General features: G+C 46.8%; 1 protein-coding gene across 3 annotated transcripts in view; it reads right to left on the bottom strand.

Annotated features, from left to right (window-relative positions):
* Positions 1-13400, bottom strand: part of TRRAP (transformation/transcription domain associated protein) — a 1102174-nt gene that overhangs the window by 783765 nt on the left and 305009 nt on the right. For all 3 annotated transcript variants that reach the window (XM_069209830.1, XM_069209829.1, XM_069209828.1), the window contains exons 27-28: positions 6594-6755; positions 2769-2865 (exon numbers count right to left, since the gene is read on the bottom strand). In XM_069209830.1, the coding sequence (XP_069065931.1) occupies positions 2769-2865; positions 6594-6755 (259 nt within the window). The remainder of the gene's footprint in view (positions 1-2768; positions 2866-6593; positions 6756-13400) is intronic.

Raw genomic sequence — 13400 nt, 5'->3', positions numbered from 1 at the left:
AGATCGACAACGTAAGACGACACAGACAAAGAAGAGTTGCATCCGCAGAAGAGGAAAAGCAGCAGCAGCTGACCTGGAACCAGTCCCTGCTGACCTTCAAGGATCCAGCATAAGAAGCCAACTCGTCCAGCCTTCAATAAAGATTCAAGTCTCCAGTGGGCAGAGGACTTGCCCTGCAAGAATAAAATTAAATAAAAAAATGACTCTGCAGCTGTGTGCACCGGAAACCCGACACCAGAAGGGACCACTGCACCCGATGCCCATGACCCGACGTGAAGTCAATTAACAGAGTCAACGCGGATCCCCAGCTGCCCAGAGACCGAGTTTAAAGTGGTCTCAGCCATCTTGGACTCTCCAAGACACCTCCAGCCACTGCATGTCGGCCCCCTCACCCACAGGCTTGTATAAAGAGAAAATCTGACATCTCCAGCAACCACTACATCCTTTACTCCTGACCCTAGCTGAGGTGAGTCACTGGTGCCAGTGACGTCCCTGCTCACAATAGCTTGAGTCCCCCCTGGGTCCACCCCTGTCGGACTCCCTGACGAGACCTGCAGCCTCAACACACAGGACCCCCTGACTGCGAGTGCTCCTGTATGTGAAAACCTGACACCTAAAGACACCATGGCATCTGTTGCCCCTGGGCACAAGAGAAGAGGACCAAAAGGTGCACCTACATCCCCAAGCACCCTAAGGCTATTCACTACCTGCTTGTTGTCCCGGACTGGCTTCCTAGCCAGAGCCGCAGGCTGTCTTCACAAGGACCAAAATCCCGTAGGAAACCATTGGCCACATTCTGCCTTATGGCACCTAGCCACCCCAGTGCCGCCCGGTGTTGCCTGTTGGTGTGGTTCTGATCAGCTCCAAATACTTACCTTAACTCCCCAAGTTTGTATGTATGAGTCATTGTTGACCCTGTTTGCTGAACATGGTTTCCTCCATAGGATAACATTGAGAAGAACTCAGAAAATTGCACTGTCTGTCTGAAATTGTATTTATGATTAAAAGTCTACTTGCTGATTAAGACGTTCTTGGGTTTGAAACATATATAAAAAAAAATTATTATTTTTATAAATTGATCTCAGATTTATTATTTGAGTGTGTCTTATTTATTGCCTCCGTGAGGATATTAAATGCTTTGCACTACCCTCTGATAAGTTTAACTGCTCACCCACACTACCACAAACAGAGCACTAGTCCCATCTACTTTTGCCTTTTCAATACCAATTGGGGATCCACTGGACTCTGCACAGTGTACTTCATTTTAGTGCACTACATAGAAAACCATGTTTCTACACACTAGGTATGGGTATTGCGGCAGTAGGGCAAGCTAAAATCTTTTGAGATTGAGGATGAATATAAATTTTACTCTAAATGACAAGAGGATATTCCAGGAGCGTGATGGCCGGTGATGTGACACTACATCGAACCTGGCACAGAGATGTGTTTCAGTAAGACTTCAAAGTCTACTTCAGCATCAAAGGTTTCCGGTTGCTGGCTTGAGCCAAGAAGGTATGGGTCGACCTAAAGGCTTGGAGCTTATAGCTTGAGCTTTCACCAGAGCTAAAAAGAGTCCCAGTGCCAAGCTGGCTCGGGGATAGTGCCTGGAGCAGACTTTCGCTGCCTCTTTGGGACAGTCTCAGAACCTCAAGAGTGGCGTATGCTCCGGATTGAAGACTTTTGTTGAGTCCAAACCATGGTGGTTCATTCCAATGACATGTGAAGTGTTGATGTTTTCAGTGAAGTCTGTGTCCAAGAGGCATCCACGACTGGGTCCTCAGAGGACTCTTCCTTCTAGTTGTCAAAGAGTCCTACAAGGAGAGGACTTAGATACAGCTGATCTGGTGGGATGTTCACTTCCTTTCTCATTCTGAGTGGGCTTCTTCTATTTCCTCAGGTCCGAGGACTGGTGCCAGCACTGTCACTGTAGGATCTCAGTTCAGCATGCTATAATGTGTCTGACGCCCTCTTCAGTATATCACAGCCTTTCTGCTTTAAAAGGGCTAGCAGGCCCAAAAGCTTGATCCCTCCTACTAAGCACAAGTTGCAAAGCCGACCACGTGAGCTTGCTGTTACACTTGGGGAAGAACTGAAAGGTCATATGCTCCATAACACATCTCCCCACCCAGAGGATGACCAACAGTCATGCTGATATGATTTGGCACTAAGAGCATCTCTCCGGTCCCGGTCGAATTTGAGATGTCGTTGGTAGTGGTGGTTCTTCTAATATTGTAAAAGGTGATTCTTGTTACTGCAGTCAAACAATATTTTTGACTGCACCTAAATGGTCAAGGGGCTCCAGAAGCACATCCAGATCCGATGGCAGAAAATAAAACAATCTGACATGGAGTGTTTGTCCTTGTACCCAATGGGTTTCGTGGAGAGATCACAAGTTACTTTGCAACCTAAAAGTATACGCTGAAGACAAACTACTAGCAACATCCTAGACCAACACTAGATGGCAGGAGTGTATAACACATGATCTACAGCCACACATGCTACAAATAAACAGTTTTAGAACAAACAACCTTTAGCCAATGAGTTATCAGGAGAAAGACGTTCAGGTGAGCAAAAGGGGTAACACCTGTAAAATGTAAACCTGAATCACGGAAACTCGGTCTGGGTATTTAACCCCTATTGGAGACTTCTGCTTATAAGTAAGCAAGTGTATAAAATAAAACAGACACTTTGAGAGTTACTCCCAAATACTACAATCAATAGTTCATGTACTCACTACAACATAACAGAAACCATATATTTCAACTTACTAAGAGCTGCAATTCGAAGGGGTACCAGAGAAGGAAGGCTTTTATAGCAAGGCAATTTCATCAATGCTGCATCTTCAGCTTCACACAAATTGAGCAACTGAAAATGAGAAAAATAAAATTAATGTAGATGTGTTTAATTTTTATTTCATTTTTAGTTATTAAGTTTCTATAGAGCACAGTTTGGCCCAAGGGCATTAGCATGCTCTACACGAGCATCAGATCATATTTTTAAGGAAGCCACAGGGACTTCAAGTAAATCACAGGATATTGAGCCCAGGCAAGGACATGAACCAGATCAACAGTTCCAAAGTAAGCAGTTCTGGCCTTAGGCCACATCTCCCCCTAGTTAATGGCTGGTCAGACTAAATCAAACCAAGTAGTTAATGACCTATGGTGAATACATGATTATATCGACAAAAAAACGTCAACAATTAGTAAAGGGGTTAAGAGTTGCTATATCGAAGGATTGAGTCAAAGTCAACATAAGGTTTCAGTACCGCATTATTTTTGTGACTTACCAGTGGATTAAAGACTGAGAACACTGTATATACACATTGAGGCGACACTGCTAATGCCTGAAATTTCAAGCTTATTAACAAAGCAAGAGCAAACAAATTTTTTAAGAGTAAAATAAACGGAAGGGTAAAGTAAGCCAAGACTAGTCCAACCCGAGTGAATTTTCTAAACTACAAAACTGAGTGCGTATTTGTAGGAACCGGTCTCTTTATCTAGTATAACAAAAAGAGGTATGCTGTGTAAAGAGTCTAGGTAGCCCCTATGAGGTAGTTTGGTCGAGCAGCCTTAGGCTTATCAGAGAGGAGGATAAATATGGGGGTGTTTTCTTAAGGAAATATGGTGCTCAAAGACTCAATTTACGAAGTACTAACACTACGAATATCAAATAAGCGGTGCTCTTTTAGGGGGAAAACACCCTGTCAGACAACTAAAATCCACATTAAGGCACACGCTTATAACAATAGTAAGACATAATTTGTCCTGTACAAGTTCTCAATATGTAGATAAATGTTATTCTAAAAAAAATACTCAGTATCCAGATTCACATATCTTGATTAGGTTCATCATATAACATCTTGAAATACAAAACTCCAGTCCTTCTGTGTGGGTCAGACAATTTTTCAATTTAATTCAGCCATACAAAACTCCAGTCCTCCAGCATGATCCAACCAATTTTCTCAATTTTGATTCAGCCAACACGTGTTTTGTTTTGAGAAGTAACCCATCTGGGAGGCACTTGGGGGTTTTTGGTTGCCTGCAAAAACAGGCTGCAGGCAGGGACTGAGTGACCAGTCCAGGAAAACCCAATGGAGGTTTCAGCTGTAGAGGGTTGCAGGACCCCATGGGCACCGTTGGTCTGCTTCTCCTCTGGATATGGGGCTTCGGTGCAGTGGTGCTTTCAGGCATCAGGTTTTGGTGTTCCAGAGGCTCTCACGGTTCCTGTTGTCCAGCAGAAAGAGGCAGCAGACAGGGACTTGGGGGTGGGTGGGGGACAGACTGGCTAAATCAAAGGTAGGGCTCAGTTCCTCAGGGGTACCACTGCTTCACTGCAACCCGGGCTGTGGGGCTCCTGTGCAGTGCTGTTTTGTCCCAAGCAGTCACGGTGCAGAGGCTCTCCTGTTGGTCATTTTGGTGCCAGCAAAAGTGCAGGGAAGTAGCTCTGCTACTCCAAGGGAGATGCTAGCTGTATCTTGAAGTGCTGGCAGCACTCCCAGGCCTTTGGAGACTGATCAGCTGTAGGAAGAGTCATCCTACGCATAATTGGTGGGGACAGCAGGCAGGACGTCAGGGTTAGCACCGAGTCAGTCCTTGCTCCTCAGTTCTTGCGGCTCTTCGGTGTCCTCATTTGTGGGTTAGTAGAATGTTTCTCTGGTGCCGGGGCTCTCCTAAATATTGGATTTAGGAGTGTTAAGGGGAGCGAAGGGTAGTAACCAATGGGCTAGTAATCCTTGGGGTCACTACACCCCATATATGAACACTTCCTGTGGGGAGTGGGCATAACCCTGTCCAGAGTTCCTAATTCTGCCATCACCAAAATGCTGAATTCTTCCTAGACTGGGGCACATCAGGCAGTTGACCGTAGAGGTGTGTCTGGCCAGGGTGTACTCCACACCCCATAGCATACCTAATTTCCCATCTGTCTTGATGCCAAATGGACCTCAGGGGAGGGGGTGATATCCTGTATGTATGGGGGATGCCAGGGTCGCATATGAAAGGCAGCAGCGACTTTCAGGGCCCTGGCCTTGATATGCTAAACCATCAGCCGTCCTGCCGGAGGTGTTAACACCTTTCTCCGAAGCAGACAATGTTTCTGGCCTTAGAGTGTGGGTGCCTGCTTGCAGGGGGTCGGAAACCTGTCTGTGGTGATATGCTGGACTGTACCAGTCAGCCAACACACTAGAGGACTAGTACGTTTTAGGGGGTCCCCAAAGTACCCTCTGGGTGCATGTATTAATAAATCCATCACTGGAATCAGTGTGGATTAATTAATACGAGATGTTTGATACCAAATATCACAGGTTTCAGTGGAGTCATTATGTAGCCGGGGAACTCGTTTTGACCAGTGCCCAGCAGACACCTTAAGATTTCTTCCCTATTTACAGGTAATATCTAAGAATTGACTTAGACATCACAAGGGCATATCTGCTCATGCAGATATGAGCACACATGTAGTATGATGCACCCTGCCTTAGGGCTGTAAGGCCTGCTGTAGGAGCGGCTTACATATAATGTATGCATTGTCTGCGGGCATGGTACAAAGGATGTGTGCCATGTCATGTTTTCACGCTTGCCTGCACCATGTTAAGCAGTCTGCATGAGTGTGGTGAGTGGTCACGTAGGCTGGCACAATACATGCTACAGCCCCTTAGGGACCCTTCTGAGTACCCATGCCCTAGGTACCAGGGGTACCATTCACTAGAGACTTACAGGGGTGCTAAAGGTATTGCCAATTGGGGAACAATTGCATAGTTTTAGGGACAGAGATCTGGTACTGGGGACCTGATATAGCAGAAACCCAGTGTACATCTGTCAAAATTGCATCAAATACTGGCTAAACGTGGGGATGATCATGTCAAAAGGGGCATATTCCTACAATAGTCTAAAGACAGCCAAGGACTAAAGATTCTCTGGCATGTAGTTGGGATGTCTTTGTGATATTTGTGTTATTTCGGCCCACTTGCCATTAGAAAGCGTTCTGCTTTATTGAGATTCTTATCGCCATTGGCATTTGACAGTCAGGCAGTCTCAAAGGAGTATGGACAACAGAAAGGTGATGAGACTTATTCTAATTCAGCATTACAACTCTAATCCTTTTCTGTGTGGGTTAGGTAGGAGTGTCAGCACCTTGTTTTTGAGTTACATTCTTTTAATTTCCAGTAGACTTGCGGTTGGGCCGAAAAAGAATCAAAAACACTCTGAAGACTTGTCTCTCTGTTCAGACCTATATTGTCAGTAAAGGCATGAACTCATGAAACCAGTAGAAATATGGATATTTTAGAAAAAACATGTTAGGCCAATACTTCAAATACATGCAAATGTAATGCCAAAGCAAGCATTATGCACCAATATAATTTTATGACACTCCAAACATCAGTAAAGAACTACAAAATGAGATTTCTTTTTTTTTTTTGTTAATTTTTTTTTAACAGCAGACCCCAAAAACATTTGTAGGTAATATGCCACAAACTGCTCCTAACTAATCTGTACCTCAATCTTTTTCCAAAGTGATTGTGTCACAGATAAAAGTATACTAGACAGATGTTTCCATACCATAAGAAGGACTCAACCAATAGAAAGGGAAATACATACCTCTGTGTAGAACACTTTATGTTCTCCAACATTTAGATCCATGGTAAAGAGTCTGGGCTGTAGAGTCGTGCAGAAGGTATTCCCCTCCATTAGACCAATTTGGGCATTGGCAGGCTGATGTCGAAGTAAGTGCTTTCTGGGTGGAACCATATCTTGCAGTACCTTAAAAATAAAATAAATTGATGTCCAGCAACTGCAAAACGTGAACTGCAGAGAATAGAACATTGAAAGAAAATCACCACAGGGAAGTTTAAGTAATTTTGTGAATCCTAGGTGGGGGACTAGAAGGAGGAACTGAGAAAAACAGTGCAGTGCTTTATTTGTAATGTGTTAACACTGCCCAAGACCTAGGACAAAAATCTCAGTAACAGCTACTGCTGCTCGGGATTGCTGTTATCTAGTGAACTTTTAACTTATTTTGATCTCCCATCATTAACTCCTACTCTTCCAACCTTGTGAAAGAGCACCAATGGACAAATCAATGCAATCTAAGGTTTCAGTTTTGGCCACAGATGACACTTTTGGGACCAAACATGAGTCACCCAGCAACTCACCAGGTAACGTGGAGCAAGAGGAGAAAGTGGCTGCATCGGCACACAAATAAATACAATATTGGCCTCATATGAGGATACAAGAAGTCTGGAGTTGAAAATTGACACAGTAGCCACAGATCTCTATTTACTAAGGCATATCAGAGAAAAATATCTGTGAGTGGCAGAAACAAAGTAGCCTTGGGCTATGTTAAGACCCTTTGCGCAAAGGTTTGGCCATCAGGTTGTGGATCACAGTAAAAATGTTACACAGTTGGAGGTTAGGGCTGAAGATGCTGAGGGCAGGTCCAGAAGAAACAATGCATACATTGCTGGAATGCCGGTAGGAACAGAGGAGTCTTATATGGAGCTATACCTGGATGACTGGCTGTGAATGAGTGGTGGCGCAGGAGGCTCGTACTAATTTTTTATTATGGAGAAAAGCTGCAGAACGGTGTAGGAAGTTGGCTCTGTATGCACTATTTCAAAGTAAGGAATAGTATGCACAGAGTCCAAGGGTTCCCCTTAGAGGTAAGATAGTGACAAAAAGAGATAATACTAATGCTCTATTTTGTGGTAGTGTGGTCGAGCAGTAGGCTTATCAAAGGAGTAGTGTTAAGCATTTGTTGTACATACACACAGGCAATAAATGAGGAACACACACTCAGAGACAAATCCAGCCAATAGGTTTTGTTATAGAAAAATATATTTTCTTAGTTTATTTTAAGAACCACAGGTTCAAATTTTACATGTAATATCTCATTTGAAAGGTATTGCAGGTAAGTACTTTAGGAACTTTGAATCATTTCATTAGCATGTATACTTTTTACATAAAACACAATAAGCTGTTTTAAAAGTGGACACAGTGCAATTTTCACAGTTCCTGGGGGAGGTAAAGTAATGTTAGTTTTAACAGGTAAGTAAGTCACTTACAGGTTTTAGTTCTTGGTCCAAGGTGGCCCACCGTTGGGGGTTCAGAGCAACCCCAAAGTTATCACACCAGCAGCTCAGGGCCGGTCAGGTGCAAAGGTCAAAGAGGTGCCCAAAACACATAGGCTTCAATGGAGAGAAGGGGGTGCCCCGGTTCCAGTCTGCCAGCAGGTAAGTACCCGCGTCTTCGGAGGGCAGACCAGGGGGGTTTTGTAGGGCACCGGGCGGGACACAGGTCAGCACAAAAAGTACACCCTCAGCAGCGCGGGGGCGGCCGGGTGCAGTGTGCAAACACGCGTCGGGTTTGTAATGGTTTCCTATGAGAGATCAAGGGATCTCTTCAGCGTTGCAGGCAGGCAAGGGGGGGGCTCCTCGGGGTAGCCACCACCTAGGCAAGGGAGAGGGCTTCCTGGGGGTCACTCCTGCACAGGAGTTCCGTTTCTTTAGGCGCTGGGGGCTGCGGGTGCAGGGTCTTTTCCAGCCGTCGGGAAATGGAGTTCAGGCAGTCGCGGTCAGGGGGAGCCTCGGGATTCCCTCTGCAAGCGTCGCTGTGGGGGCTCAGGGGGGACAACTTTGGTTACTCACAGTCGTAGAGTCGCCGGAGGGTCCTCCCTGAAGCGTTGTTTCTCCACCAGTCGAGTCGGGGTCGCCGGGTGCAGTGTTGCAAGTCTCACGCTTCTTGCGGGGAGTTGCAGGGGTCTTTAAATCTGCTCCTTGAAACAAAGTTGCAGTTCTTGTGGAGCAGTGCCGCTGTCCTCGGGAGTTTCTTGTCTTGCTTGAAGCAGGGCAGTCCTCAGAGGATTCAGAGGTCGCTGGTCCCTTGGAAAGCGTCGCTGGAGCAGGTTTCTTTTGGAAGGTAGGAGACAGGCCGGTAGGACTGGGGCCAAAGCAGTTGGTGTCTTCTGTTCTTCCTCTGCAGGGGTTTTCAGCTCAGCAGTCTTCTTCTTCAGGTAAGTTGCAGCAATCTAAATTCTTAGGTTCAGGGAAGCCCTTAAATACTAAATTTAAGGGCGTGTTTAGGTCTGGGGGGTTAGTAGCCAATGGCTACTAGCCCTGAGGGTGAGTACACCCTCTTTGTGCCTCCTCCCAAGGGGAGGGGGTCACATCCCTAATTCTATTGGGGGAATCCTCCATCTGCAAGATGGAGGATTTCTAAAAGTTAGAGTCACCTCAGCTCAGGACACCTTAGGGGCTGTCCTGACTGGCCAGTGACGACTCCTTGTTGTTTTCTTTGTTTCCTCCGGCCTTGCCGCCAAAAGTGGGGGCCGTGGCCGGAGGGGGCAGGCAACTCCACTAGCTGGAGTGTCCTGCGGTGCTGTGACAAAGGGGTGAGCCTTTGAGGCTCACCGCCAGGTGTTACAGCTCCTGCCTGGGGGAGGTGTTAGCATCTCCACCCAGTGCAGGCTTTGTTACTGGCCTCAGAGTGACAAAGGCACTCTCCCCATGGGGCCAGCAACATGTCTCTAGTGTGGCAGGCTGCTGGAACCAGTCAGCCTACACAGATAGTCGGTTAAGGTTTCAAGGGGCACCTCTAAGGTGCCCTCTGGGGTGTAGTTTGCAATAAAATGTACACTGGCATCAGTGTGCATTTATTGTGCTGAGAAGTTTGATACCAAACTTCCCAGTTTTCAGTGTAGCCATTATGGTGCTGTGGAGTTCGTGTAAAACAGACTCCCAGACCATACTCTCTTATGGCTACCCTGCACTTACAATGTCTAAGGTATTGCTTAGACACTGTAGGGGCACAGTGCTCATGCACTGGTGCCCTCACCTATGGTATAGTGCACCCTGCCTTAGGGCTGTAAGGCCTACTAGAGGGGTGACTTATCTATACCTGCATAGGCAGTGAGAGGCTGGCATGGCACCCTGAGGGGAGTGCCATGTCGACTTACTCGTTTTGTTCTCACCAGCACACACAAGCTGGCAAGCAGTGCGTCTGTGCTGAGTGAGGGGTCTCCAGGGTGGCATAAGACATGCTGCAGCCCTTAGAGACCTTCCTTGGCATCAGGGCCCTTGGTACCAGAGGTACCACTTACAAGGGACTTATCTGGATGCCAGGGTGTGCCAATTGTGGAATCCAAAGTACAGGTTAGGGAAAGAACACTGGTGCTGGGGCCTGGTTAGCAGGCCTCAGCACACTTTCAATTCAAAACATAGCATCAGCAAAGGCAAAAAGTCAGGGGGTAACCATGCCAAGGAGGCATTTCCTTACAAACGGTGACCCCTTCTTACCCAGTGGTGCAAGATTCCTAATTTACAGGGAATAGGCAATCTTGTGGCTGCTGGCCTGGGACAATGACCCAACTCCGGTGGATGATAGAAAGGTATTAACTTTTCCTGACTTTACTTCGCAGGCCAACAACAGAAGCAAATCTGTTGACCTTGGGCAAAGCCTCTGGTCCATAAGACTGGACCAATGGCACGTTTCTTCACTGACCCCAGGGTACTGCACTTTACTGGGTGGACAAATTTGCAATGAACATGACAGACATCACTAAAGCTTAAAAGTGGGGGCGCAAGTGGAGGTGCACAGGATGGAGATCAAGACGAGGGTGGAAACCCCTTGAGGAGCAAAAGATGGCAGAACAAGCTTGGGTGGTGGTGGCAATTTCACATGGAGGACCTTCTCACAGGCAGAACGGATAGTCTCAACAGCTGTGACATCTGCCTTCACCACAGCAGACATGAGCTACATCTCAAAGTGACACTAATGTCAAGGGCACTGTAATTTAACCTGTTAATGTATTTGTAATTTGTTGGTATGTATCTGTGTATTGGTAATGGGGATTCTTTCTTTCCTCTACTCTTCCCTTTCTGTATGTTCTACTAAGCTCTGTTGGACTAAAAACCTGGGGTTTGCTGCATGCAGGTCTCCACTAAATAAAAAAGGGGGACAAAAAGGGTATCAAAGGTTAGGATGGATGTGTACCCAGTACTCAATGAAAACATGATTTGCTATTAATGTTGGTGAGGTGAAATGCATGAGATACGCCAGTCCGCCGAATGCATTCATTGTCCCAGAAGCGAACTGTGAGTGACTAAGTTTGTTCTGTGTTATTTTATAGGGAATGAACGCTGTAAACCACATTTGGAGAGGAGGGTTTTTTTTGGGCTCTTATGTTAGTAGAAAGTTGTTCTAGTACGGATTGAGGTGAAAGGTTGCTTGTAGGAAGCTGGATCTGTATATGCTACTACAAAGTAAGGTATAGTGTGCACAAAGTCCAGTGGATCCCCAGAGGAGATACAAAGGCTAAAGTAGATAATACTAATGCTCTCTTTTGTGGTTGTGAGGTCGAGCAGATAGGTTTATCAGAGGGTAGTGCTCAGCATTTGTTATACACACTCAGTCAACAATTGAGGCACTCACTCAATGACTAGCTCCAGGCCAACTGTTTTATGTATTAAAAATATACGTTGTTACTTTATTTCTAGAACCAAAAGAATCATTGCTGCAAGTAAGTAGAATCTCAAGAATGTATCACTTTTAAGTATCAAACGCACTGTGTTTAAAATTCACAGATGAAACAGTTTCAGGTAAGTAATACCTTTCAGTTTCAAAAGTGGAGACAGTACAATTTCTCACAGAAAGCTATGCAGTCCTAGGGTAGTGTAAGGAAATGCCTCCTTGGCATGGTTGCCCCCTGACTTTTTGCCTTTGCTGATGCTATGTTTACAATTGAAAGTGTGCTGAGGCCTGCTAACCAGGCCCCAGCACCAGTGTTCTTTCCCTAACCTGTACTTTTGTATCCACAATTGGCAGACCCTGGCATCCAGATCAGTCCCTTGTAACTGGTACTTCTAGTACCAAGGGCCCTGATGCCAAGGAAGGTCTCTAAGGGCTACAGCATGTCTTATGCCACCCTGGAGACCTCTCACTCAGCACAGACACACTGCTTGCCAGCTTGTATGTGCTAGTGAGAACAAAACGAGTAAGTCGACATGGCACTCCCCTCAGGGTGCCATGCCAGCCTCTCACTGCCTATGCAGTATAGGTAAGACACCCCTCTAGCAGGCCTTACAGCCCTAAGGCAGGGTGCACTATACCATAGGTGAGGGTACCAGTGCATGAGCATGGTACCCCTACAGTGTCTAAACAAAACCTTAGACATTGTAAGTGCAGGGTAGCCATAAGAGTATATGGTCTGGGAGTTTGTCAAACACGAACTCCACAGCACCATAATGGCTACACTGAAAACTGGGAAGTTTGGTATCAAACTTCTCAGCACAATAAATGCACACTGATGCCAGTGTACATTTTATTGCAAAATACACCCCAGAGGGCACCTTAGAGGTGCCCCCTGAAACTTAACCGACTGTCTGTGTAGGCTGACTAGTTCCAGCAGCCTGCCACACTAGAGACATGTTGCTGGCCCCATGGGGAGAGTGCCTTTGTCACTCTGAGGCCAGTAACAAAGCCTGCACTGGGTGGAGATGCTAACACCTCCCCCAGGCAGGAGCTGTAACACCTGGCGGTGAGCCTCAAAGGCTCACCCCTTTGTCACAGCCCAGCAGGGCACTCCAGCTTAGTGGAGTTGCCCGCCCCCTCCGGCCACGGCCCCCACTTTTGGCGGCAAGGCTGGAGGGAACAAAGAAAGCAACAAGGAGGAGTCACTGGCCAGTCAGGACAGCCCCTAAGGTGTCCTGAGTTGAAGTGACTCTAACTTTTAGAAATCCTCCATCTTGCAGATGGAGGATTCCCCCAATAGGGTTAGGATTGTGACCCCCTCCCCTTGGGAGGAGGCACAAAGAGGGTGTACCCACCCTCAGGGCTAGTAGCCATTGGCTACTAACCCCCCAGACCTAAACACGCCCTTAAATTTAGTATTTAAGGGCTACCCTGAACCCTAGAAAATTAGATTCCTGCAACAACAAGAAGGACTGCCTAGCTGAAAACCCCTGCAGAGAAAGACCAGAAGACGACAACTGCCTTGGCTCCAGAAACTCACCGGCCTGTCTCCTGCCTTCCAAAGAACTCTGCTCCAGCGACGCCTTCCAAGGGACCAGCGACCTCTGAATCCTCTGAGGACTGCCCTGCTTCGAGAAAGACAAGAAACTCCCGAGGACAGCGGACCTGCTCCAAAAAGACTGCAACTTTGTTTCAAGGAGCAGCTTTAAAGACCCTGCAATCTCCCCGCAAGAAGCGTGAGACTTGCAACACTGCACCCGGCGACCCCGACTCGGCTGGTGGAGAACCAACACCTCAGGGAGGACCCCCGGACTACTCTCCGACTGTGAGTACCAAAACCTGTCCCCCCTGAGCCCCCACAGCGCCGCCTGCAGAGGGAATCCCGAGGCTTCCCCTGACCGCGACTCTCTGAAACCTAAGTCCCGACGCCTGGAAAAGACC

The sequence above is a fragment of the Pleurodeles waltl genome, chromosome 10, assembly GCF_031143425.1.
Source record: "Pleurodeles waltl isolate 20211129_DDA chromosome 10, aPleWal1.hap1.20221129, whole genome shotgun sequence".
Classification (NCBI taxonomy): domain Eukaryota; kingdom Metazoa; phylum Chordata; class Amphibia; order Caudata; family Salamandridae; genus Pleurodeles; species Pleurodeles waltl.
The sequence above is the reverse complement of the archived record's forward strand: the minus strand, read 5'-3'. Positions and strand labels throughout refer to the sequence as shown.